At 44.8% G+C, this 26,622-nt stretch overlaps 1 protein-coding gene across 1 annotated transcript; it reads right to left on the bottom strand.

Moving 5' to 3' along the window:
* Positions 1 to 20,350: 20,350 nt before the first annotated feature.
* On the bottom strand, positions 20,351 to 26,622 carry COQ7 (coenzyme Q7, hydroxylase). The gene is made up of 6 exons (XM_075718827.1): positions 26,544 to 26,622; positions 26,130 to 26,329; positions 25,611 to 25,725; positions 25,369 to 25,508; positions 21,512 to 21,580; positions 20,351 to 20,850 (listed from the first exon to the last, which is right to left on the bottom strand). Exons 1-6 carry the CDS (start codon positions 26,620 to 26,622, stop codon positions 20,773 to 20,775), a joined length of 681 nt encoding a protein of 226 aa, XP_075574942.1. The 3' UTR covers positions 20,351 to 20,772.

The raw sequence follows: 26,622 nt of genomic DNA, 5'->3' as shown, positions 1-26,622 counted from the left end.
GTCTGAAGAGGTCATCAGGACCTACCTTTCCTCACATCTCACACAATGTCTCCCTCATGGGCTACGGCATCCCCACTGTAGCTGAGCTGTATTTCTGGATGTGTCTTTGTGCCCCAACTAGCTTTAGCTTGAAGAGTCCTCTACAATGGTGATGATGATTAAACCTGAGGAACAAGCGTATCAAGCTCCTGCAAGTCTTTGGAGAATCCAATTACCTAAAGATGGGATGGTAGCATTTCAAATTTAGAGAAAAGGAAAACTGTGCCACAGGGTAACACATAGATCCAGTCATCAAGGTGGGCTGACATTTTTCTTGTTTAGGACAAGACTTCTTTATATAGCATTTATCTGTCACTGTATTTCTTGACTGTATTGTATATTGCTCTTGTTTTCTTTCTAGAACCCGTCCCCTCCACTTTCTGCACAGATACTTGAGATAATTTTTAAACATGTATTTTGCTGGAAGTGTGTTAGCTCTGTCTCAGATGTTGATGGAGACAGGATTATCATCCTCAGCTTCTGATTGTTTAATGAATGTTTACTGAGTTTTGAAGCTGTTTGCTGAAGTTTAACAAGCATCTATGTAAGTATTCTGTTGTGGTTTAATTTCAGGAGATCAAGTTATTACTGCATTATTGCAACTTGCTGCATCTGCAGAGTGTCATGGGTGGCCCCATGAAGGTGAAGGAGCAGTGCTTGAACGCAAGAGACTGAACTCAGCAAGCTGAAAATGCTGTAAGAAGGAGCGGGTCAGAGAACCAAGTGCAAGAGACAGGCTGTACAAATGTTTGGTTATGTCATTTGTCTTTATATGAAACAAAACATGACTTCAAGTGCATAAAAATCATACTTCACAGAAAGAAGCTTATGTTTTATAACCGAGATGCTGCACTCAAAGTCAAACTAGGTAACCAGGGTCAAGCAGCCTGAATTAATTCACAGGCAACCAAACCAGGGTGAGAGTCAAGAATACACTTGAGAGCCACAGAAAGATGTCCTAACCTCTCCAACACTGACCCTTAGAGTCATAATCAGGAGGTTTTGGGTTTTTTTTTAAATTAAAAAAAAGCAGATGTAAAGGTAAGTAACCATAGGCAATTTTATAACATCTCAACCAGCACAATATTCCATGCCCCACCACCAAGAGCATGTTTTCTGACAGCTGTGGGACAGCTGAACCCACAACCTTACCACTCAGAAATGTCATTCTGTAACAGCCATATCTTTGAAAACAACCAGGAAGTGAAAAGCATCTTTCTTCCCCACTCCTTGTTTCATGTTTTCCTGTATTTCTTCACAAAGCCGGATAAGAGGACAAAAACATTCATCATGCTGCTTATTGCCTGCAACCCATCACTTCAAACACTTTGTTCTGTGCCCCCCAAAACAAAAAATGTTTAAAAAGCACAGCTGTGCTGGTATGAAATCCATCCTTCAAGATGTTGTATTGAAAAATACCGTTGAACTCTATGAACCCATTGGCCCATACATTTGATTTTTACTAGCCTGTGCTTTTTTACACCCTCAAGCGCAACATGCTTCATATGCATTCAGGTCTTGCTACAGGCATGCTGATTTTTCAAGACAGCCTGCACTCTCTTTTCACGCAAGGTTGATTTGATTAGCTGCACGTCCATGCTCAGGAGACAGACAGCTACATCTGCAGGAGCTGGCACGGCCCTTTGTGCCTGTCGGGCTGCTGCCCACGGGGTGACCTAGAGCTTAGCAGCACGGCGATTATCACCGTGGGACCTGCGTGCAGGGGAACGGCTGCTGCCTCCCAGCCAGCCGTGGGCCCCACAGGCTGAAGAAAATGCAGATGTCACTCCAGCCAGCCGGACAAGCCCAGGGCCCAGCTGGCAGAAAGCATGCGACCAGCCACACCAGACCCGCCAGTGCAAACACTGGCTTGGCACATGCTTGTACATGAGCCAGACGGTGCCGATGCGGGCTCACTCGAGCTGCAGAAGAACAGGTTGCACGCTAATGACCGTGACCTCAAAATTGGGGCCAGAGTGAATCCACAACACTGATTTTTACTACCGCTGTTTAAATTACCAGCTAGTCCTTTCTCACCTCCTCAGCCAGTGGCAAGACAAGAACTGTAGAGTCTGAGGCTGATAAAAGATGGCCAACAGCCTATTTTCTGGGACCAGCTGCTTCACTGCTCCCTCAGCACAGGCTCGGCCTCTGTGGTCTCTAGACCCATGGTCTCTGGGCAAAACACTGAATACGTCAGAGGTGGGAGACTTCACAGAGGTGCTGAGCTTTACTATCCAGACCTTACTTAGATGGAGTGGCTCTTAAATTGGGTCTTTCCATCTGCTCGCACAAGCTAAGGGCATTTGAGCTGCTGTACCAGAACTGAAGTGGTCATAAACACAAAACTGCTTTCAGTTACCAAATGGCAACAAGCAGCATTCCTCATTACCCATCATTCCAGTCCTACTGAAATTATGCTGCAGGGGCTGTATTTACTTTGCAATGGATACAGTTCATCCACATTATCACAGCTTATCCCTAGTTTGCATTTTACAACCCATTGCAGAGGAAAAGAAACAAACCATTTTATCTCGCCTGGAGTACTTTGCTCCTCTTGTCACTTCTAGTAAGAAGAATATGTTGAACTTGAGAACAAGGTGCAGCGATGTGACTCACCTTTCCTGCATGGTCTTCCACCACGTCCCAGGAGCTGGACCACATTTACTTCTGTGGTGGCTACCAGATTTGTTTTCCTCTTTCTGTGTCTCCCAAAGAAGTAGTGGCTCATTTGTTTGGATTAAAATGTCTATAAACTCCACTGCTGGCAAGTTACAATGCTGATGCTTCTTGGTTTTCACTTAAGCAGTGGTCATCTTGTTCCTGTATAAAACTAAAAAAACCTCAAGTTTGTCAGGTTTTTATTAGCAATTGCGTACTCCGGAAAAATAATAGGTTGTACGCTAATAACCATGACCTCAAGATCAGGACCAGACAGAATTCACAACATCAATTTTTACTACCATTGTTTAAATCACCCATTGTTTAAATAGATGCTATCTAAACACTTGCTCTAGAATGTCCCATATCCAGGATATCCTGTTTACTAAATAAGGAATAATGTTATACTTATTCACATACAAGTCTGAGCTAAAAATATGTATCCCAGTATATACAGTCTGCGTGATATCTCTGGAGGAGATTTGCAGAGGTAAAAGGAAGTGTTGGGTATATAGCATCCATTAAAGTTTCTCCACAGCAGTATTTCATACATCTGTGTAGCTGATCTGTTAATGCTACAGTATGTCAGACACTGTCTGAGACGTAGGAAGAGCTGTCTGCACCAGCGAGCTCACCATCTGAGTAGGTACAAGAAAGAGGCAGAAAGACAGAAGGCACAGACAGGTGATGACATTTGTCTGGTGCTTTCACGATGAACCTGAGACACAAGCCGTAGACTTCCTACCTGCTATCCCAGGTCGGTATCTGCCCCAGTGAACCAAAGCTGCACATAGGCTATTCCAGGTGCAGGAGGAAATATATGGGGATCCTTTCCTGCACCAGTGATGTACAGCTACTCATCTACAGCAAGTGGGTTATACCTCCAACTTATTATAATGCACTATTAAACAGTCTATAGCAGAAAAGTACAATAATTGATTGCAGAAAAATACAGGTCTGAAAGATCAGTCACTTGACTTCATGCCCCAATCATTACTCTGCTAAGCACTTCCTCCGAAAGCAAAGCTGCTAGCACATCTCCTCCCCCAGCCCGCTGGGTGGTCCTGCGAGGGAGATGCCATGATCAAGATAAACATCCTTCACCTGCCATTCCTCTGACTGCCAGGTTTTATGGGATACTGCTAATTACAACACAAACCAACATGACCAGGCAGACACGAATCCATTTCGTATTGTGGACTAACGAATCTGTGCCAGTCACAGCAGCAGGCTGACCGAGTCCCCATTTAGGGATGGGAAAACAGGGGAGGGTGTCTTGCTACCACAAACAGCTGAGGAGACTCAGCAACCCAGGACGGAGGAGAGCCAGACCTCCAGAGCATGGACAGGGAGGGGTTTGGGGATAGGGGTGTTACCGCACAGTCTCTCTTAAAATATTTTCTATTTAATAAGTGGGATTTTCTTGCCACCTCTGCCGGTCTGTTTGCTCACTAGCTATCAGCAGGGTGTAGCACATCTTAATCAGAAAGCCTGCAAGCAGATCTGGCTGTTATAAACCACATATAGCCCAATACAGGATTTCCTTGCTGTAGAAGGATGGCTTCCTGAGTAGTTCATACAACAATCTCTTGCCCAAGCCTGTCCGTATACCCCGGCTCTATGCTGGTGAACACTACCAGCATCAGCTGGCTCATCTCCAGCTTGTCCCGTATTGTTTGAAAACCCTCAAGGACTTGTTTTTGCATAGAAACTCCTGTGAGCAGGGCATTTATACTTACCCATTACACTGGCATTGAGGAAGCCATGCCTCTACGTTTCCAGCTAAGCAATGAAAGAGGAACAAAAAACCCAGCCTATCTGCACTACTGTCAGTTGGGATGCTGAGCTGTCTGACAAGCTGTGAGCATGGGAAACTGCTATCACATGTCCTCCAGAAGTTGCTGGTATTGTGAAGAAAGCCAACTACAGCATCATGGAAAGGAAACATCTCTCGGCAAGGGGAGTGCAAGTATACAACCATCATATGGAAGGGGAATCCACAGTAACTGTGAATGGAAATACCTAAAGGTATTTCCACCAGACATGTTTCTTACATTGAAAATGGAATCATGAAAACTCTCCAGGTCAAGATCATAAGTCTTGCACTTGCTCTTTAAGTTCAGTATTTGGTGTGATCCACATATGAACGACAACAGTCACGCTGATGTATAGCTTCCAGTGCTGTATCTAAAGGCTCCAGCCAACAAGCCCTGCTAACTCTCCCAGGGTAGCGGAGGAGGCTAACGTGCTGTGCTGGTGCTCCCAGCACTCTGCTGCAGTGCACTGCCAAAAATCAGCCCTATGGCTGTGCCTTCCCTACTGCAGTTCAGGCTCTTATCCGAGTGCTCGGGTGGCAGATGAGGCCCCGGCGTGTCACCCTCCCTGTGCAGGGCAGTCCCCAGGGTGCAGGAGCCTACTCAGCCCTTCCCTTTCCCCACCACCCCCAGGGCTCAGCAGAGCTCCTGGGTCTGAGGACCCCCAAGATGGAGCCAGGCAACCCCCAGGTTTGAAAAGCATCAGGTAGAGCCAAATCTTGCATCATGTGCTTGTGTTAAACTAGTTTAACAAAAAACAGTTTAATACCAATCTAATTAAACCTGGACGTGTGTGTTCAAATGTAAATTTAATCAGACTGAAATGATTTCGCTTAATTAACGGTAAGTCACTTAAAAGTGTATTTGCACCATAACTTGCTAAATTAATAAAAACTGATCGCATAGCTGAGCCCTAATTTGCTGATTAAAGCAGAGTAATTTTCGTGAGGATTGTAACAGTTTCATTATACCTGTTTGGGGTTATTGTGCCATTTGATTGATTTTAAAATCAATTTAGCAAGATTGGACCATTTTAAATAGGTCTGGATCTTTAATGCCTGTTTGGTAGCAAGGAGAGGACTTAGGAAAGAGAATTTATCACAGGTTTCAACTTGATATTTATTGCTCACATTATTGGAACACACTTTTCCCTTTGCTTCCCAAGGAAACTATGCTGCTTGTCCAGCACTCCCCCTCTGAATAACTGTGCAATCAATTTGGTTGAAAGTGGCCATTGGGAAGGAGAGCAGAGATCCAAAGCATTACCGTATGCAATTTCATACAAGAGAGACCCTGTTAAGGCCCTCAGGCTGCAGCATGACATCAGCACTGCCTGGCCATCTCGTTCCACTTGAGAGCTATAAAGCCAAAACCTCATCGGGGGCTCAGAGAATCACCTGTTCTTTTTTAACTTTAAAAATATAAGCTTTCACAAAGCAGGTTAAAACTTCCCTCACTACTACACATATAAATCCCGTCTACCAGCATTTGAGAATTTATCCCGGCAGAGAGTCGAGTTATGCAGTGAAAACAGCTCCTCAATGATACATATCACCTTAACCGCAACAACAAAAATAAAAAAAGCTTCTGGTTTTCATAAACCAGTGCAAGGGAGTTAGAGAAGAGAGCTCGGGCTCATCCCACAGCTTTCTGCTGGTCTCAGCAGCGTTGTGTCTGTCTCACCGATGGCTTCTAAAGAGCAGCAGAGCGGCAGCAGCCGCCTCCGCTCCAGTGACTCTCGTTAAGGGGTCCCAGCCGTGAGCCTGCCTGGCCTCCGTGTCTTTCAGCTCTGGGCTTGCGTACCCCTCCGCTTGCTATGAAATTAAAGAAGGGGCTTTGTGCCTGACAAATAACCTGCAGCAGCGAGCTGCGAAGATGAAGCACGAAGCGAAGAGATACAGCACAGAGAATCAAAGGCAAGCGCACAACAGGGAACAAGCTCTGTTATCGGCTTACAGCCTCAAATAAAGAGATGATCCTGGCTCAGCTGACATGGCTCCTGATGAGCTTGGGCCGGATCACCCACCCAGGGAAAAGGAGGGAGAAAACAGCGTAGGAGGAAACCTGAGGGAGGGAGGATCAGTCCAGGGAAACTGGCTTATCAGCACTCGGCAATTAGGGTGGAGAAAGCTGATGCTCTGGCTCCCAGCACCCGTTCTGCAGGGCTGGAGGGCAGCGGTAGCTCTAGGAAGCCTTGTCCTAGACCCTTACCTCATCCCATCAAGGACAGAGGCGGGGAAAACTAACGGCTTAGAAGAAAAGTGGCCTGTAGAGAAGCAAAAGCCACGCAAAACTTATAAAAGGGCCTGAGCCAGCACTGTTTCTCACCCCTGCATTCCCAGAGGGACTGTAGCAGAGGTCCTTGGGCTCAACGGAGTTTCACCCCGCGCCTATGCAGGGAGCCTGGCAGCAATGCCCAGCTGGCAGCATCTCCATTGGGAAGTGCCACCCTAGAGACACCAGCCCACGCAGGGCAGTGTCCTCTGCACTGCTCTGGCCCACCCGGCTTGGGTGGAGATGCTGGGGGGATGCTGCGGGCACTGCTAATCGTCGGTTGAAACGAAAACCTTGCAGCACAGTGCGTGGTATAGGAGATGTCTGCACATACAGTTGTTTAAATCATGCCTAAAAATCAGCCTCACTCATGTAATCTTTCTGCTTCGAGGGACATTCTTTTCCTGCTGTCATGGTTTAACCCCAGCTGGCAACTGAGCCCCACACAGCCGCTCGCTCACTCCCCTCGCAGCGGGATGGGGGAGAGAATCAGAAGGGTAAAAGTGAGAAACTCATGGGTTGAGGTAAAGACAGTTTCATAGGTAAAGCAAAAGCCACACGCACAAGGAAAGCAAAACAAGGAATTCGTTCACTGCTTCCCATCGGCAGGCAGGTGTTCAGCCACCTCCAGGAAAGCAGGGCTCCATCACGCGTAACGGTTACTTGGGAAGACAAACGCCATCACTCTGAATGTCCTCCCCCTTCCTTCTTTTTCCCCCAGCTTTATGTGCTGAGCATGACGTTGCATGGTCTGGGATATCCCTTGGGTCAGATGGGGTCAGCTGTCCCAGCTGTGTCCCCTCCCAGCTTCGTGTGCCCGCCCAGCTGCTCGCTGGTGGGGTGGGGTGAGAGGCAGAAAAGGCCTTGGCTCTGTGCAAGCACTGCTCAGCAGTAACTAAGCCATCCCTGTGTTATCAGCACTGTTTTCAGCACAAATCCAAAATGTAGCCTCATACTAGCTACTATGAAGAAAACTAACTCTATTCCAGCCAAAACCAGCACACCTGCTTAGCTGCCCTGTGAGGAGACCAGCACTACAGCGCTGGAGCCTGAAATCCCACCAGGAAGGCTAAACCTGATCTCTTCCCAGCATCCCTCTGCACTGATTCCTCAGGCTGTTCCGCTTTAAGATTAAACATTCCACAGATCGATGCAAAGCAACACAATTACTTCATTAGCAAGACAGCAAGTGCAGCATATACATCTCTTTGTTTAAGGCCAGTCAGACGAGCTCATTAAATGACAGCTATTTTTACATCTGGTCTCATAGGTTTCCTTGTTATTACAGTGCCGACCCCTTGAATAGAGGTAGGATCATCTTTCATGTCCTACCTAATTCAATTTAAATCTATTTTTTTAATTTGCAATACAGAAGGCATCATATTTGCTCCCTGGAACTGTAAAATATGAGTCATCCTTCTCATCTCACATAGGTACAAATGCAAAGCAAACCCACTGAAACGACAGGAACCACACAGGCTCGCCTAAGGGAAGCTGAGGTCAAGCCCAAATTGCCTTTGCAACAAACTGGTTCACAGCTGCATTTTATTTCTTACGTTACCTCCAGGAACACGTTCTGTCTCCTGTTCCCTTTGCCATCTCTGAAGTGCTACCTGCAAACAGGGGAGGAGAACGGTGAACGCAAAAGGTTGTTTTTCCCCTATCTCGACAGCAGCGAGAATGGACACGTCCATGACGCAGCTGAGGTCCTGCTGTTGCAAGTGAGTGGATCTCTCTCTCTGGGGGCTTTTACAGCACTCGGAGAAACTAGCAGGAGGTTTTGCAGATGGGATGCGAGGGCACCTTCCAGAGGAGCGAGGAGGATGCTGAGATGTTCTCCTTTGCAGCTGTCGGTACCTGATCTCCAGTGGCACGAGGCCCGTTTGGCTCCCTGCAGATGGCTTCTCACCAGCGTCGGGCTCGTGTTGCAGTTCCCCAAATCACCACCTTCCCTAGCAGCAGGGTCACCAGTGCCTCTGGGATCTTTATGTCTGGGTCCTCTCTGAATGGCAAAGAACATGCTCATAATTAAAGGAGGACATAAATGTTGGAGAAAGCATGGAGCAGTAAAAGACCACATAGAAAGCATTAAAGCGAAACAGACACAGACACCTTGGCAGCATCACACATTAGGGACCGCAGACGTGGCACTGCAGAGCGGAGATGTCACTGGCCACCCTCGCAATAATTTGCTGATCCTCACGGTAGCATAAAAAAGGGATATCTGTGGTAGACAAAGAATGAAAAGCTTGAATTGAAAAAATAGAGGAACGGTTACCCACCCAAAACCAAGACTTGCGCTCAGATTGCAGCTCTTTAAATGACACGACATTGTCCTTGTATGATGCATTATTCCCTTCCCATCTTGGTGTGACAGATGACAGAGGCTCAGGGAGAGATGCCTCAGGCTGAACAAACTTCAAGCTCTCTGTGAGAGCACTTTGATATTGAAAGTTACACATCTGAAATTTCCATACCTTTTGCTCCACTGTGGTTACAGCTTTTCTGGGATCTGATCCGATAGCAGCTTTAATAACTCATCTCTGTGGGAAGATTTTTAGTCATTTAAGAAATACAAAATACTGAGGGTTGCATCTGAACTCACTAAGAGATTTCAGTTCACGCAATTTCAGCACTAGGCTTTGGCTGTGGAATAAATAATATACCCTCTTTCTAGATCAGTTTTTTGTCAGGTTTATGAATTATAAGCCTAGGAAATATATTTTAAATATCACTCCTAAACATATTAGAATACAATTAATTACTCATGATGATTGAATGCTTCATTAGACTAATTTCCCTTGTTTTAATGAATCATTCATGGACTTTTGGACATTTATCTTACTTGAAGCTCTTCACCAAATACATTGAATGAGCAATTTTGAACCAGTGGGTTTCTTGGACACCATTTGCCTCCAATATCCTCCGTCATTTTTAGTTTGTGCTGTGCGTACAGCTGCATATGTGCTACAGCACTGATTTAGCTCCCCAAGATTAATCGAAGGTGGGTATTTGTACAAAGAATAAGTATCTCCCAAACAGCCAGCCAACAAGTCCATTTACACCGTGTCCATTGATCAAAGATGGCAGGTAGGGGGAAGAGTAGAAATAAACATAACTTAGTTTTAGTGGCCATCTTCATCCATCAGCAAAAGGCAAGCCATCAGGTCAAAATATATCTGAACAGGGCCTGGTGGCCCGGTAGGCGGGAGCTCAACGGCAGCCAGGTTGTCCTCTCCTGGCCTCCAGCCACATTGTGGGTTTTCATAACAGCATGAAACCACCTCTCCTCTGCTTCAGGAAACCCCGCTCCTGCTCAGCAGTGTGAACGCACCATTTGTCACCAGCTCACCAAGAAGGGCTGGAAGGCTTCCAGTCCAGGAAAGGCATAAATACGCCTGTGTGCTCTCTGCATCCCGGGAGAGCCAGCGAAGAGCATCCAGTACACTTGAAGACATGGCTAGTAAAGTGGTCTTGCCAGCTCTCCTAAATGTAAATGGCTCCATCTACAGCCACGTTCCAGCCAGCACCTACCCACTCGTCGCCTGCCCAGGCACAGTCGACTCCGCACCTAAACGCGGCTCATTGCTGGTGATCGCAAGCAGGGCCGTAGCAGCTCTTCTCTCTGTGAACGTACTCTCGGAATAAAAGGCACATAGCCCATTCCTCAGCTCAACAGAGATACATAGTATTAATAAAGAGGCATGAACTGATGTGCATTTGCATAGATACTTTCACCCACCCATCAACAATTGAAGTAAATTGTCATGATAATACTTGTAGTTCATTACCTTCAGCACAAAAGCTTGATTCTTTCTGTAACCCCCTGAAGCAGAGCGATGCTGGATAAGGGGCGCAGCTGGACTCACCCAATGACCTAATGATTCGAATCAGCAACACCTTGTAAGATGATTTTAGAAGCCAAGGAAAGCAAAGCCCACCGAAAAAAAATCAGACCCTACGTATGCCCAGCAAAGCAAAGAAAAATGAAACACCTAAAATCCATTTAAGAAGTTGCTTGATTTAAGGCAAACACAGATGTGGTGGCTACAACTTCTGAAACTTCACAGCATGCAAGTCTAAACAAAGGGGTGAGAAGCAGGGGCATGGGTCCAGCTCCAGAGACTGAACGGACTTGGATCCATTTTGGATTCTTTATCCTTAACAATAACAAAAAAAAAAGCAAGACAGTTACCGAATCAAGTCCATGATGGTGTGATGTAGCAATTTCAGATTGTTGACTGTTTACATGAGGAGCAGATTAATGTCTTGGTATGTGGGAGAACTCAGGAATGAGTACATGTTGCCTAAGATGAACAGGGTGAACATTGAGTAAGAACAGAGTGTGGCATAATAATTGCCAGATGCAGCAAGATTTATTTATCATTGTTTTTACAACATGGACGAATATTCTCTAGGAAATCTCTGTTAACTTCTCCTCTTGCTATGTTTACGTACATGAGCTACACGTTAGGTGTGAAATTTGTTCTATTAGTTTCTCCTGGTTGTGACAATAACACTTAGTAAGTGAAATGGTGGGGGGGCGTGTGTCAGTAAATCAAAAAGACAAGTGTATTAGAGAGTTCTGCTGATTATTCTTAACTCACTACAGCTCAGCCTGGAATAAGTACTCAGTACAAGATGGCGTACAGAGGATGTATTATAATCTTCTAAAAACAAAGGCTGCATCAGTATCACATATATTTTGGTAAGTGCAGGGAGGATAAGAAGAGGGAAAAATATAACCATGGATTTTCTTGTTAATAGGAAAGTCACTGGAAACAAGACACCACTGTGAGTGGTGAAAGAGTTATTTCTGTTTGAATACCAAGTCTATGGAGAATGATGAGTCAATTGGAAAGAAATATTGAAGTACCAGGTCACTCTACAGGTCACTTCAAAGCAATAGCTTCAAGTAAGCATTTTCATCCCAACACTTTTGCAACATCATATCCAAGCAATGCATCAGGTGGCTGTTTCAGGAGTTATGAACTGCCAGTGCTGCAAGCTGAAAACTTGGCCTGTGCCATTTGGGATTTTTCCATGGATTAGGCAACAATCCACGGGAAGGCTCAAGGTTACTCATACCTGCTTGCCAGGATAAATCCTCTTGCTGGTCACCAACCTGAAACATCCAGTGAGCATTAGGATTGGTGCCACATCTGTTGGAGAAGAGCATATGTTCCAGCTTATGCTGTACTAGTACGTTGTGCTGCAAGTCTCTGCATTTATGGCAAATGATAAGCAAATACAACCGGCTCTAGAGTCTGTCTATAAACACATGTATCTGTCATCTTCCTTTGCAAGGCTCAGCTCCCTGAGAAGAGAGAAGTGATTTCTCATGCATTATCCCTCTAAACATATGCCTGATGTCTTACTAGATTCTCACATTTTGTGTAAACAATAGCACTTGTGTCACTTAAAAGTGAGATATAATTATTTCTCATTAGCAAGTATTGCTGCGATATTTGGGTGGGAGGAATTAAAAAATGACAGTTGTTATATTTTTTTAAAAATCACAACATTTCAGCCACCTTTGAAGTCTTCAAGTAAACTGCATTTTTCCTGCCAAGGTCAGAAGAATGAGGACTGACAAGATGAGATGTGGAAGACAGCTCCTCATCCATCACTAGCAGTTAGCTTTCCAGGTCAGGGCTGGAACTGAGCCATTAAACTATACTTGCAGAACAATCTCACCAGTGATTTTAAGTCCTGCTGCTGTTCTTTTGCTGGATAAAACCATTTAAAAGCAGTGAAGTCTGCACATTTTTGCCAGATACCAGGAGTGCTGTATGGTTAGTGCAGACACCCAGGAGGTGCAACTCCTCTCAAAATGTATTTCCAGTGTATTTCTGCCACAGACTTGGTAGGTGGCCACGGGCAAGTTACTAAAGCCTCAGAACAGGTTTAGCCTGGAGCATCCAATTATCCCTGTCGCTCTTGGGCTTAGAGCTAAGCATAATCTTACATCTCTAGTAGGCTTGCACCCGGTAGCCTTCGCTTAATCCAGCCCTGAAGCAAAGCTCCTTTCTCACAGGAATGCCGTGGGCTAGTAGAGAAGAGACATTTGTTAAATGCGATAGGGTCACTCCTGAGGAGAGCGAGACTCTGCCGCGCCTGCCTCGGGACCCGCAGCCATCAGCGCGGGGAGGCCCGGGTCAACACACCCAGAGAGCAGAAGCCCCGCTGTGTTTTGGCATTCGGGCACCAGTCCCGGGAAAGAACGTCGTGTTTGTTGTCCTGCCTCAGAAGCCGGAGCACATCTCTGCCCCCACAGGAGGGAGGAAACAATCTATCAGCAAGATGAGAGATGGCTTTGAATTAGACATAAGCTGCTGTTTAAAAAGGAAATTTACTGTAATCCAGAGATAGCAACAAAGACCAATGGGCTTGAGTCATCTGCCTTGGCATTGCATGGCTGTCTTCTCCTAGAAGCAAATGCTTTTCACTCCGCTAAATGCTTTAGCCATTTGCATACGCAGTTAGCAGCCTTGGACTATACAGCTGCCCTCAAACCACAAACTTGGGAGAAATTCACGTCAGCTTGCTAAAATGCAGCTGGCAGAGCTTGCCTTCAAAATGCACCACAAAAAAATTCAAATCCCCCTTACCCGCTGCTGCCTCTGCTCTGACCTGAGCAGTCCCTAGCAGGTGGCTGGCCAGTGGCTGCAAAGAAAACAGAAAAGCACTTCTAGTGCCAGAAATAATCTTCTTATTCTGCAGTCCAGAAAAGATACTTTAAATAGGAAAGAACACCCACTGTGTGCATATGACTTGCGTTCATTAATACCTTGAGTCTACACATGTCCATCTGTACCATCAAATCAATAAATCCATCTGTCCTAGGCACAGGTAATATTAAAAAAAGACAAATCACTGACATGCAATCAGCTGGCTAGAAAATACCTGCAGGGAAAGAAGACAGGTTCAGGCATTTGTATGAAGCCTGGAGTCTAAAACAAATAATGAGACTGCCAAGGTGGTCACTAGGTGCATCTCTTACTTTCTTCTGCGCCAGTTCAGGAACCAGGCGTTGCAAGGAGAGCTACAGCTCTACTCCCTCCTTCCCATGGACGCAGACCCGCCAGCAGGTACCTTTTGCTGTGGAAGTCGTGACTGCAGTGGACACACAGCAGGAAGGATGCAGCCATACAGAGGAGGAGAGATGGGCACCCCAAGCTGTTGCCCTGCTTCCCAGCGCCTCGCTCACCACCTCCCAGGCTGCTCTTCAGCACAGGGCTCGGTGGAGGGCACGTATATTGGGAAGGTAAGAACCGAGTGATCTAATAGCTGCTTAAAACTACTCAGAGTATTTAGCAAGATAGTGAAGCCAAACTCTTCTCCATGGTGCCACGTGACATAACAAGCAGCAGCAGCCACAGTTGGGGCAGGTTCAGGATGGATATCAGAAAAAAAAAAAAAAAAAAGCATCACTGGTAGGGTAATGCAGCACTGGAACAGGCTGCCCATAGAGACTGTAGAATTTCTGTCCTTGGAGGTTTTCATCACCTGACTAGACAAAATCATGGCTGACCTGCTTTAGTGCTGGCTGTAGTCCTACCTCCGGCGGGAGGTCGGACGAGTGACCTCCAGAGCTCCCTTCCAAGCAACACTGCGTGATTCCTGGGCTTCCATCAGAACATCATCATCTACTTCCAGTTAAGACCACACACAAGTAAAGGCAGGGCCATGGCCTTAATTTGTGAAACAAAGATATTTAGCACCAAAAAAATATTCTTTTTTAATATTTTTGTTTTTTTAAAATAAAAAAAAAATCTTTTTTAATATCAGCATAGGTGTATTAATCTGCATCTTAACACAATGAAATTATGCTGCTGCCATAAGCTGTACTACTGGACACAGAGGTACCTGTGTACCAGAGATAATCCCCTGGTCTGTTTAGGTTTGGGTTCTGCCCTGTAAAACTGCTCTGTAAAACTGTAGTATAAGGTGGTACTTCTCAAAAACACCTGAAGCGAACACGAGGCTACATTTATTGAAAGCACATAACGACAACAAATGGGATATTCCTTCTAACACAGTCAAGTTGTTTAGAGATCTGTTACCCACTGAACCTGTTCCAATTAATTGTTAATTCACCTACTCAACATTAGATCAGCCCCCCAACTCTACACAGGAGTGTCAGCAAGCTTTCCTCAGCCCAAGTTAAGTTCTGCTGCTCTGGAAGTACAACTGCAAAGCTGCTGTCATTCTCCTAAATATATTCAGATTTTTCATCTCAGCCACTCTGGGGAAACTGAATTAACAAATAGAAAAATGGTACCTTTAAAAAAATCTCCTCCCTTATCACATACATTCCTCCTTTAAACTGGCCAATATTTTTGACTTTAAGCTCCCCAAGCGGAAAATACGTGCAGAATTCAATGCAAGTGACACACCACAACTTTGAAGCTAGTGACAAAAATGACTGGTACCCATTTGAAGTTTTATCTTCCCTGAAGTCAAGAAATGAGGTAGACACAAGGGACTGTATAAATTAAATAACGCCTTAAATGCTAAGAAAAAAAAAATAGGGAGGTACAATCCACATCACCCCCTGCATAGGAATTGCATGGCATATCCTCTGCCAATCTGGAGCAAGCCTAGCACTATTATGCTCAAGTGAGCCACACAGATTTACTCCAAAGATCAAGCCCATTAGATCTGATATTTCTTCTATCTGTAATATTTATCATCTCAGACAATGATTTAGCTCTCTGCCAAACAATCTTATGAGTCCCATTTTACATAACTTATGGCATAAGTCCATTCAGCTTATGTCAGCATCACCACATTAATCACAGCCATGGGGATTTGATTTTTGCCTAGCCTAGCTGCAGCATCAAGAAGCTGAAACAAGTACTGGCACGGCCAGACCTGCGCCGCTGTGGCATCACGTGCGCCTTGCCACCCTGGTAGCTTTCTAGAGCTGTTACTGACAGGCCACAGATCTTCAGAGCTGCTTTGAATTGTCATAACCATCCTTCTTGCTTCGTGAGACAGAGCTGCTGTTGCCCGTTTGCTTTCCTTTGCTGGGTTTTCCTCCTCCTGAGCCAGCTCGGTGCCTACAGACAGTGCAGAGATCCTGCTTCAGAGCTGTCAGAGCATCAGAAAAAGCCCCAATGCTCAGCACAAGGACCTCTCCATCTAGCTGGGTCACTCTCCTCCAAGTACTGCCGTTACCTTAATCTCTAACTCAGCAGCTTTGGAGAATAGGGGCCAGATTGTCCCCAGCACTGATTGCAGGAGAAAACAGTAAGAGGCAAGATGCTGATCAAGGAGATAACAGCCCTATGCCCCCTACACACACAGGCAGATACCCTCTGCTCCTCCTCACTGAAAAACAAAACTTACTCTCCTTCTGGAGGAGAAAAATCAGGATCAAGCCCTTGGTTATCACAGGAGCTAGAAGAAGCCCTTATTACTTTGAGGGGAAGGATTTCATCCCACTGCATCCCACTATAAGACCCAAATTATGTGCTTATCTTATGGTTCAGAAGGGAGCCCCAAAACCCAAAGGCACAGTGAACACCCTGTCATCTTCCCCACTCCCTGTTTTGAAAACACAGCATTTCACAGCCTCCCTGTAGAATCCAAGTTCCTTTTCCTCTGTCAACACGACCATAGTTCATTGAGAATCGCCATGATAACAGACTTATATAAGCCATATACTTTGGACTGCCATTAACCCCTGCCAGGATGGCTGACATTAGTCAGCTTTAGTTCTGCCTCAAAATAACATAAAAAAGAAACTACAGCCTTGCAGCAGCTGTACAATAGAAGTTTTGTACACCACTTGAGCATCTCTAGCCCTTTTGTCACCTTCTACCACCTTTTGTGGTCTTTCAAAATCTGAAACAGGTTTTTAAACAAAAAACACTTCCCTTTTACATGAGGAAAATTAAAAGCAACTCCATTTTCTATGAAAAACAACAAAAATAAAGAGTAACTGCCAGTGAGCAGGGAAATGCATAGCCATTGGAAGTGCCACAAAGAACAACTCACCCACACTTTAATGGATAGGCGCAAATATGCTGCTCCAGTAAAAAGAAGGAACAAATCCCGCTCAGGAGCATAAAGCAGAGTTGTTCCCCTGATTCATAATTTATGCTCACAGCTAGAGACAGTATTACTGTCGGACGGCCTACTCAAACGTGCAGAATGTCTTCAGCTGCTGAGGACAAAGAACTCGCTGTGAGCGCTTTCACTGTTGCTACAGATATGGCCAAACACACAGACCTCATATAATGATTGCCTGGTATTTGATGTTCCCAGCCTGTGGCCAAACTAAACGCATTAAAAATGAGATTTGTCCCTCAAATGTTCTTGCCCCAAGTGAGCAGTGCATGATGGTCTCAGAGGCCACCCACACCTTGGACGAAGGATCACGCGAACGCTCCTCTATGTCAGCAGCAAATCCCACAACTGTTGAACACCACCGCAGGCATCTAACCACTGCCTTGGAGGATATCGGGCTTCAGCTGAGTATCATCTACCCAGGAAGGCCCTATGGATGCCTCGACCAGCATTCAATCCTGAGGTAATGGCTAAGTGACCAGGAAACTGTCTGGCTCGGTTTCCAGTTTGTATCACAAGACCATTGTATGCATGGGTGTGCAACTGCCAGCTTTGAGTCAAAACATACTGTGCCCCTCCCTCCCCAGTTCTAATAAAGGACTTAGAAAAGATGCCATCCCATGCTGCCCCTGTTTTTAAAGACTTTACAATGGACCATTCGTCAAGCAATCTTTTTTTACTCAATTATTAAAGTCCATGACTTACATGACTGCACTGCATGTTCTTTCAATACCACTTGTTAGCCCTTTAGCCACTTTAATTAACTATTCTTTTCTGCTGATTCCTCTCTTCTCCAAATTACCTAGGAATTTTCCACATGCCAGCATATCGAACTCTTTACAGAAGGTAAAGCAAGAAATCTGCTAGATATAACTTTTGTTAAGAGAATTGGTCAAGTTAGAGAAGACATTGTGTTAGTCTAATACAATGTACCTTTAGTAAACTCAAGTTTACCTGCACGATGCTCACAACTGTCTGGAGCTAAGGCAAGTAAAATGAGAATCTCTTAGAACTATCTTCTTACTACACAGTCCCTAAGACATCTGCGATTTTGCTTTCAGTTCCTTGAGTCAAGTTATTCCAGTAGGCGTGCAAACCAGTCATAGAGAACAACACACTACTTTGTTTGGACAATGTAAATAACATCAGTAGTTTGAGTATAACCAGGCCAGACTTGCAATGGTATAAGTGATAGAAATTATTTGTAAAGAATGTACAAAGTGTCAGTCATAATAAAGCATACAGGAGTTTCTATATTAAGATTTAGCCTTCAGTCTAAGCTACTCCACAAAAAAAAAAAACGGGGAAAACAATCCTCTTTAAGAAGACTTTCATGTCCAATTACACAACAATCAGTTCCTACAAACCCTAACAGAGCTACTCAAAAAGGTAGAGTCAGATGTACCTGGATTAAAAGCTATCTGAAGCCTTACCAAGCTCCCAGATGCTTGAATTTGAGATGCTCTGAGATGCTCCCACAGGTCTTGGATTCCTGCCAGCAACTCCGCAATTCTTATCCTCCTCTGGTCTCAAAGCAGCTACAAAATCAGTACAGAGCATCTGGCCAGCACACAGCAAAACTTTGTCAAATTACTTGACTTCTACCTTATATGGCAAAACTACACAGTTAATTTGAGGCCAGTTAAGATCAGCAATGGCGGCCCCATTCCTCATGGCAGTAATGGACAACACTTGCTACTGTTTGATTTCGTGGTTTCCAATTCTTTCATTTTCAACTAGGTTTATATCCATTACATCCCAGATCCATAGCTGACCTGTTGTCGTGGTTTAGCCCCAGCCAGCAAGTAAGCACCACGCAGCCGCTGGCTCACTCCCCCTACCCTGATGGGATGGGGGAGAGAATCGGAGGAGTAAGAGTGAGAAACACTCCTGGGTTCAGATAAGAACAGTTTAATAATTGAAATAAAGTAAAATAGTAATGATAATAACAACAATATTATAATGATAATAATAATAATGATATACAAAGCAAGTGATGCACTATGCAATTGCTCACCACCCGCCGACCGATACCCAGACAGTCCCAGAGCAGCGATCGCTGCCCCCTGGCCAACCCCCCCCAGTTATATACTGAGCATGACGTCATATGGTATGGAATAGCCCTTTGGGCAGGTTGGGTCAGCTGGCCTGGCTGTGCCCCCTCCCAGCTTCTTGGGCACCTGGCAGAGCATGGGAAGCTGAAAAGTCCTTGACTAGAGTAAGCACTCCTTAGCAACAACTAAAACCTCAGTGTGTTATCAGCATTATTCTCATCCTAAATTCAAAACACAGCACTATGCCAGCTACTAGGAAGAAAATTAACTCTATCCCAGCCGAAACCAGGACACCTGTTCAATTAGTTATACCCCATTGCCTGGGCTAAGAAATACTGACTTCTAATACATCACAGCTTTTAACCAGAAAATGAGATGCAACAAATTCTGCTACCTGATCTGTCAAGCTGAGCTATTCTTATTAAGACCAAAAAAAACCCCCAAAACCCAAACACAAAACCCCACAACAAAACCCAAACAAACCAAACCAGAACAAACACCAATGCAAAAACCACAAACCTGTAGAAATTGCAAAACCTGTAAAATTGGGAAATGAAAGTTAGTTTATGGCAGTTAAACAAGCTGCATCTCCCCAAAGTTTTAGAAGCATGGATATAAGGGGAAAAGCATGCTATCTATGTCACCCACAGTATTATTCATAGGGTTTCCCTGTCTTGCCACATACAATCAAGATCGTGCTTCTCAGCTATAAAATGGAAGCTTCTCACAGACTTTAAGTATTTGTATCAAGATACCAGCATCTTCTATATAATCCATATGCATTTGGAAAGCTATCCTATTTCCATAATGATGCAACAGGAAAAGAATGGAATAGTCAGGAAGTTCTTAAGGCATAAAGAGCATGAAATTCAATCTTGCAAGAAGTCCCTTTCATCCCTACCAGTTTAAGACACGCTAATTCCATTGCTGTACTTTTATCACCTTTGATTAGTGTTTAACAGAACAGACGTGCACAACTATGTCTTTTTTATTTTTACTGCTCCATGCCAGGCTGTCAACAGAAATCACTGGGAAATTGTTCAAACATTAAGAAAGCAAGAGAGTCTCTATTCAAGAGCCACTGAAGACTAGAAGCAAACTAAGATAAACTTGAAAGCTCTGATAGAATATTAAGTACAAATTCCACAGGTGCTCTAAGTTGTTCTCTCCACCTGCTTTATATCAGGCATCCATTCCTTACACACACATTCAGGACAAAAAAAAAAAAAAAAAAACCAACACAAAACCACCAACCCCACCCAAAAACACACAGAGGAAGAAAAAGTCTACTTAAATAAAGAATTCAGAATTGAGCCTGAAAAAAACCACAAACAAGTCTTCAAATGAAAGTCTTATAATACCAATCTTTATTCAAGACAGGCTGAAAAGAAATACTTACTAGTACTTCATTTACTTACCCTGAAAATAGAACTCAAATATCCTACTTAGTCAGTATTAACCATTTTAAAATGAGCTGATGAGCTCCAGCTTATTTCAAGTAAATATAAATTTGAAGGCAACACACAATGTATTTACCATTTTTATGTGTATACATATACACACACATTATATATATAAATCGTATATACATACATATTTTGCTGCCACCTTGTGAACAGTCTCCGAATAAGGTTTAGTTCATACGGACCCAATTCTGCCATCTTTATTCACATGTAGCTCAACTGACTTCAACATAGACACTTTTTAAACAGGTACTCGTGAAAAAGGCTGGCTGAATCAGATGCTTAGTGACGAAAATTTTAAAAGGCTGAATAAAATAACTATCAGTCTTCTGCAGTTTCCATACACTTTTGTGTCACAGTTTATTGCCACAAACATTACGGAAAATATCACTAGATTCTTTCAGATAAAAATATTGCAGCTTTGCATCCAAGTTGTATAGCTATCTTCAAAACTGAATAAGCTGGTGCCTGTAAAACAAAGAATAAGAGATTAAATACATCTAATGAAGTGTTTTGTTTGAACCAGATTGTGGTAAGGAATAGTAAGCGTTATCTAAAAAACCAAAACCAAAACAAAGCAAAAACACAAAACCCCACCTGTATTTGTAGTCTAATCTATCCTAGAGAAAACTAAATTAGAAATTATCAACTTCACAGAAAGTTTCCATTTCTCCACAAATGTAAGTCAAGAGTAAAAAAAAGAGAGGTCACACATTCCTCATAGGGCATTCAAGGGAGCACAGAATTTGTATTTCACACTTCCCAACATGGTTGTGTTTGTCTACCAAGATGATGCCTCAAGTTCCCAGCTGTATGGATAGCACTTATTAGCCTTATCTTCAAAAATATTTAATCTGAACTTAAAATTTAAAACCGTGTAGAGGACACCTCTCAGGAAAACACAATCACTTCAACACTTGACATGAGTTCTAAAGATTCAATTCTGCTCTAGAAATAAGAAAGCTGTAATATGCAGTGTTTTCTTATATTTATCTTTGGGAAAGAATATCAAGCGCCTTATTTTCTATTTCTCAAATAAAGAACTATGTCACAGTCACTGGATAAGGAAGAGAACAGTATCACATCTACAGCCTCGCTAACACTGCCAATTAGTTAACATGGTACTTACCGCTTCTGCATCATGCTCAAGCCCAATGTCATGGTGCTCCCGTTCATCATCCCGAAATTGCTTTATTATCTTTAAAAGTAGCAGTTAATTAGTAAGTTTACTTTGCAGAGAAATCAAGGCAGCTAGTACACAATACCATACGCTGTTGACCACTGCATGCACCATCTGAGGCCCAGGTCTCTCAGAAGCTTCTCAAAGACCTGAATCTCCAATTCAGCAAGAAGGGAATTATTTACAGCATTCCCCAAACCTAAAGTTCTTCTAGTATTCTCAAAAAAAGTCTTTAAAAACTAAGCTGCTGTTTAATATCACTACCTTTTTCAGTGTTTCAAGAAAACCTATAACCTGTAGTCACTTATAACACTAATTAGTTTCACACATACAAATTATTCTGACAATTTAAATAACAAAATTGAGGTCCCTGCCTTGTCAGGTAACCAGTCAGGGTGTTTCCCTGTAAGCCAGCAGAGCTTTTGTCCATTCTAGCATACTTTAAAGGACACCATTTTTCTCTTCTAATTTTTCAACTGGGACAAAAAGGTTTCTCTTGAGATGCCTGCATATAACTAGGATTGCTTAATAAAGTGCTCAGAGTTTGCAGACACCCAAGCACTTGTCCCTGCCCAACAGGTTCACATCACTTTCGGTTTATCGCTAGTCCTCCTCACATTGACACTGTGAATAACCTTGCTGCTTAGCTTTTTCCCTTTATTTTGTGCCCTTTCAGTTTTGTCCTGGTTTCAACTGGGATAGAGTTAATTTTCTTCCTAGCAGCAGGCATAGTGCTGTATTTTGGATTTAGTAGGAGAAGAATGTTGATAACATGCTGATGTTTTTAGTTGTTGCTGAGTACTGCTTATGCTAGTCAAGGACTTTTTCAGCTTCCCATGCTCTGCCAGGCGCACAAGAAACTGGGAGGGGGCACAGCCAGAATAGTTGATCCAAACTGACCAAAGGGCTATTCCATACCATATGACGTCATGCTCAGTATATAAACTGGGGGGGGTTGGCCGGGGAGCAGCGATCGCTGCTCGGGAACTGTCTGGGTATCGGTCGGCGGGTGGTGAGCAATTGCATTGTGCATCACTTGCTTCGTGTATCATTATTATTATTATCATTATTATACTGTTACTATTAGCATTACTATTTTACTTTATTTCAATTATTAAACTGTTCTTATCTCAACCCAGGAGTGTTTCTCACTCTTACTCCTCCAATTCTCTCCCCCATCCCATCGGGGTAGGGGGAGTGAGCGAGCGGCTGCATGGTGCTTAGTTGCTGGCTGGGGCTAAACCACGACAAGTTTATAGCCTTTTATTTTCAGGGGTAGTATTTCCCTTGTGCACAACATCAGCAAAACTGGGGTTACTTCAGATACCATTTCTGTAACAAGACACATTTGGAGTAACCAGACTTGGCTACATGTTAAACTAAGCACAACTGAACATACTGATAGTCAGCAAAATGGGAAATGAATATGTGGACCTTAAAGCACGCTCCCACCACACAGAGCACAAACGAGCTCCACATGCTGCATGTGTGTATTGAGTTTGCGTGGCAAGGTTTTGGGAGCAGGGGGACTACAGGGGTGACTCCTGTGAGAAGCTGCCAGAAGCTTCCCCTCTGTCTGACAGAGCCAATGCCAGCCGGCTCCAAGACGGACCCGCCGCTGGCCAAGGCTGAGCCCATCAGTGATGGTGGTAGCACCTCTGGGATAACGTATTTAAGAAGGGGGAAAAAAAACCCCAACCTTACACACAAAACTGCAGCTGGAGTGAGGAGTGAGAATATGTGAGAGGAACGACTCTGCAGACACCAAGGTCAGCAAAGAAGGAGGGGGAGGAGGTGCTCCAGGCGCTGGAGCAGAGATTCCCCTGCAGCCCATGGAGGCCCGTGGGGGAGCAGACCTCCACCTGCAGCCCAGGGAGGACCCCACACCAGAGCAGCTGGATGTGCCCAAAGGAGGCTGTGACCCCACGGGAAGCCTGCACTGGAGCAGGCTTCCTGGCAGGACCTGTGGACCCGTGGAGAGAGAGAGGAGCCCAGGCTGGAGCAGGTTTGCTGGCAGGGCTTGTGACCCCACGGGGGACCCACGCTGGAGCAGTCTGCTCCTGAAGGGCTGCACCCCGTGGAAGGGACCCACGCTGGAGCAGCTCATGAAGAACGGCAGCCCATGGGAAGGACTCACATTGGAGAAGTTCATGGAGGACTGTCTCCTGTGGGAGGGACCCCACGCTGGAGCAGGGGAAGAGTGTGAAGAGTCCTCCCCTTGAGGAGGAAGGAGCAGCAGAGACAACATGTGATGAACTGACCGCAACCCCCATTCCCCATCCCCCTGTGTCGCTCAGGGGGAGGAGGGAGAGAAAACTGGGAGTGAAGTTGAGCCTGGGAAGAAGGGAGGGGTAGGGGGAAGATGTTTTAAGATTTGGTTTTATTTTCTCATTACCCTACTTTGATTTGATTTGTAATAAATTAAACTGATTTCCCCAAGTTGAGTCTGTTTTGCCCGTGACAGCAATTGCTGAGCGATCTCCCTGTCCCTATCTCCACCCACAAGCTTTTCATTATGTTTTCTCTCCCCTGTCCAGTTGAGAAGGAGAGTGATAGAGCAGCTTTGGTGGACACCTGGCATCCAGCCAGGGTCAACCCACCACAATGTGGAAACAGGTCAGTCTCTCACAAGCACCCTACAAGCATGTGTTCCAATTTGATGCCTAAAGTACTTGGGAAATAATTTTCTTGCAGAGCTAACAAACATTAGCTCCTTACGTGCTCTGAACAGTATTCAAGAGTAGAACTTGAATGGGGTGCTGTCTGACAGCAGGATCAATAGGAGTCAGCAGCATTCCCCAGCAGCCCAGAAGGCAAACCACATCCTGGGGTGCATCTAACACAGCATAACCAAGCCGGTCAAGAGCGCCAATTATCCTGCTGCATTCAGCATTGGTGTGCCCTCATCTTGAGTGTTGCGTGCAGTTCTGGGCCCCAGAATTTAAGAAGGATGTGAAGAGTCCTTGAATACGTCCAGAGGAGGGCAACAAAGCTGGTGAAAAGGCTGGAAGGCATGTCTTATGAGGAGTGGCTAAGGACACTGGGTTTGCCTAGTTTGGAGAAAAGGAGGCTGGGGGGCAAACTCATTGCTCTCCTCAGCTTCTGGAGGAGGGGAAATGGAGAGGGAGGTGCTGATCTCTTCTCGCTGGTATCCAGCGACAGGACACGTGGGAATGGCTCAAAGCTGCATCAGGGAAGGCTTAGTCTGGACATTAGGAAGCATTTCTTTACCGAGAGGGTGGTCAAACACTGGAACAGGCTTCCTAGAGAGGTGGTTGATGCCCCCAGCCTGTCAGTGTTTAAGAGGCATTTGGACAATGCCCTTAATAACATGCTTTAACTTGGTTAGCCCTGAATTGGCCAGGCAGTTGGACTAGATGACACTGTAAGTCCCTTCCAAATGAAATATTCCATTCTAACTACATAATCATATCCAGTATAAGCAAAGTGTTATTACGAAATCATACTTTGTCCTTCTGTTTCCCCTCTAAACCCTTCCTTTCAATTAAAAGTAATCAAAATTAAAACATATTTCTCACAGTCAAAAGGGAAATCCTGAATTACTGAAAGCATGCTGAAGCTAATCCAGCATTTTAATTTTGGTGCTTGATCAATCTAGTGCTGCTGAAGCACTTAAGATTTTACTTAAAAGAAACTTAAAAGTTTCTGTTGACTTCAGCATTGTAAGTGACAGAACAAAAAGAGATCTACTGTAAATACTATGAGCATATTATTTTAAAAGACTCGAGTCACATTAGATAATTCAATTAATATGTTAAACTACTTTTTAAGTCATACTTAAATACCTGCAATAGTTCTTTGTACTTTTCTGGATCTTCTTCCATAAGAGTTCGGATCTGGCTATTGTAATGATCTGATATACTCTCTTCCACTGCCACTGTGCAAGCCATTGCACCTTTCTTTCCAAGTAAAGCACTTCCAGCCCCTGTGATTGCAGTACCAAACATGTACAAACAATGAGATCTGAAGCAGTAATTTGCACATTTGAAAACTTCACAAAACAATAATAGTAATAATACAGCCTCACCTAAAACAAAACCTGCTACATTCCAAAAAGGCAATAAAACAGTAGGTCGAACTCTGTATGCAACCATTAGTTCATTGAACTTTTTCAGGTGGTCTTTTTCTTGATTCCACATTTGCTGCAAAAGAACCAGATCACAGTAAGTATAAGACCAGAAAAATTAAACATTTCCAGTAAAACTAACAAACAACAAAGCTCAGGCCACTCACGCTTTGACTGCAGAGGTAATGCTATTCACATCACAGAGGAAATGTTAAAGAAGGGCAGATGAGGATAGTTATAAATAGGCAACATAAAAACATTTGCAAAATAAGAGCCTTTGTAACAATACTACAGCAATTGTAGTATTGGTTACTCCCTTACCAAGTAATCCCATCACTCTTTATAAACCTACGTGTTTAAACGTGTTTAGAAAGAGATAGACGGCTGTCTTACTGTGAAAGTTATGACAACTTCATTCAACCGTCGTTAATCAAAAGCAAATTAACCAGCAACACAGCGACCGCTTTTAGGCCCACTAACCTGAATAATCGGTCCCACGCTTGACCTACCCAAGACGGCCATTTGCCCCGCATAAATGCGATTCGCCCCGTACTCCCCCGCATGGTCCACCCGGATGATGCGGTCTATGAGGGGATGGTTGATGCCCTCCAGAGTCGCCCGCGTGCTGCAAAGCCTGAGGGAAACGCCTCCGGCGGGCAAAGGCCATCTCCCCCGGAGACCTGCCGGAGAGACAAAGGTGACGCGAGCTCTGCCGCCGCCCAGCCCCCGTGCGAGGCGGGCGGGCGCTGCCACCCGCGGGGCCGAGGGGCCTGGGGAGGCCCCGGGCGGTGTGAGGCGGGCCCGGGCGGCGGTGCGAGGCCCGCGGCCGTCGTTCAGGGCGCCGCCCCGACGGGTGAGGGGTGGGCAACCGCGGGAGCCGAGCCGAACCCCTACCCGCCCCGCAGCGGAGGGGCCGGCACTGCCCCAGCGAGCGCCGCACAGCCGGAACCACGGCGGCGGCGGCCACCTCCAT

This window comes from Pelecanus crispus, chromosome 11 (genome assembly GCF_030463565.1).
Source record: "Pelecanus crispus isolate bPelCri1 chromosome 11, bPelCri1.pri, whole genome shotgun sequence".
Taxonomy (NCBI): Eukaryota; Metazoa; Chordata; class Aves; order Pelecaniformes; family Pelecanidae; genus Pelecanus; species Pelecanus crispus.
The sequence above is the reverse complement of the archived record's forward strand: the minus strand, read 5'-3'. Positions and strand labels throughout refer to the sequence as shown.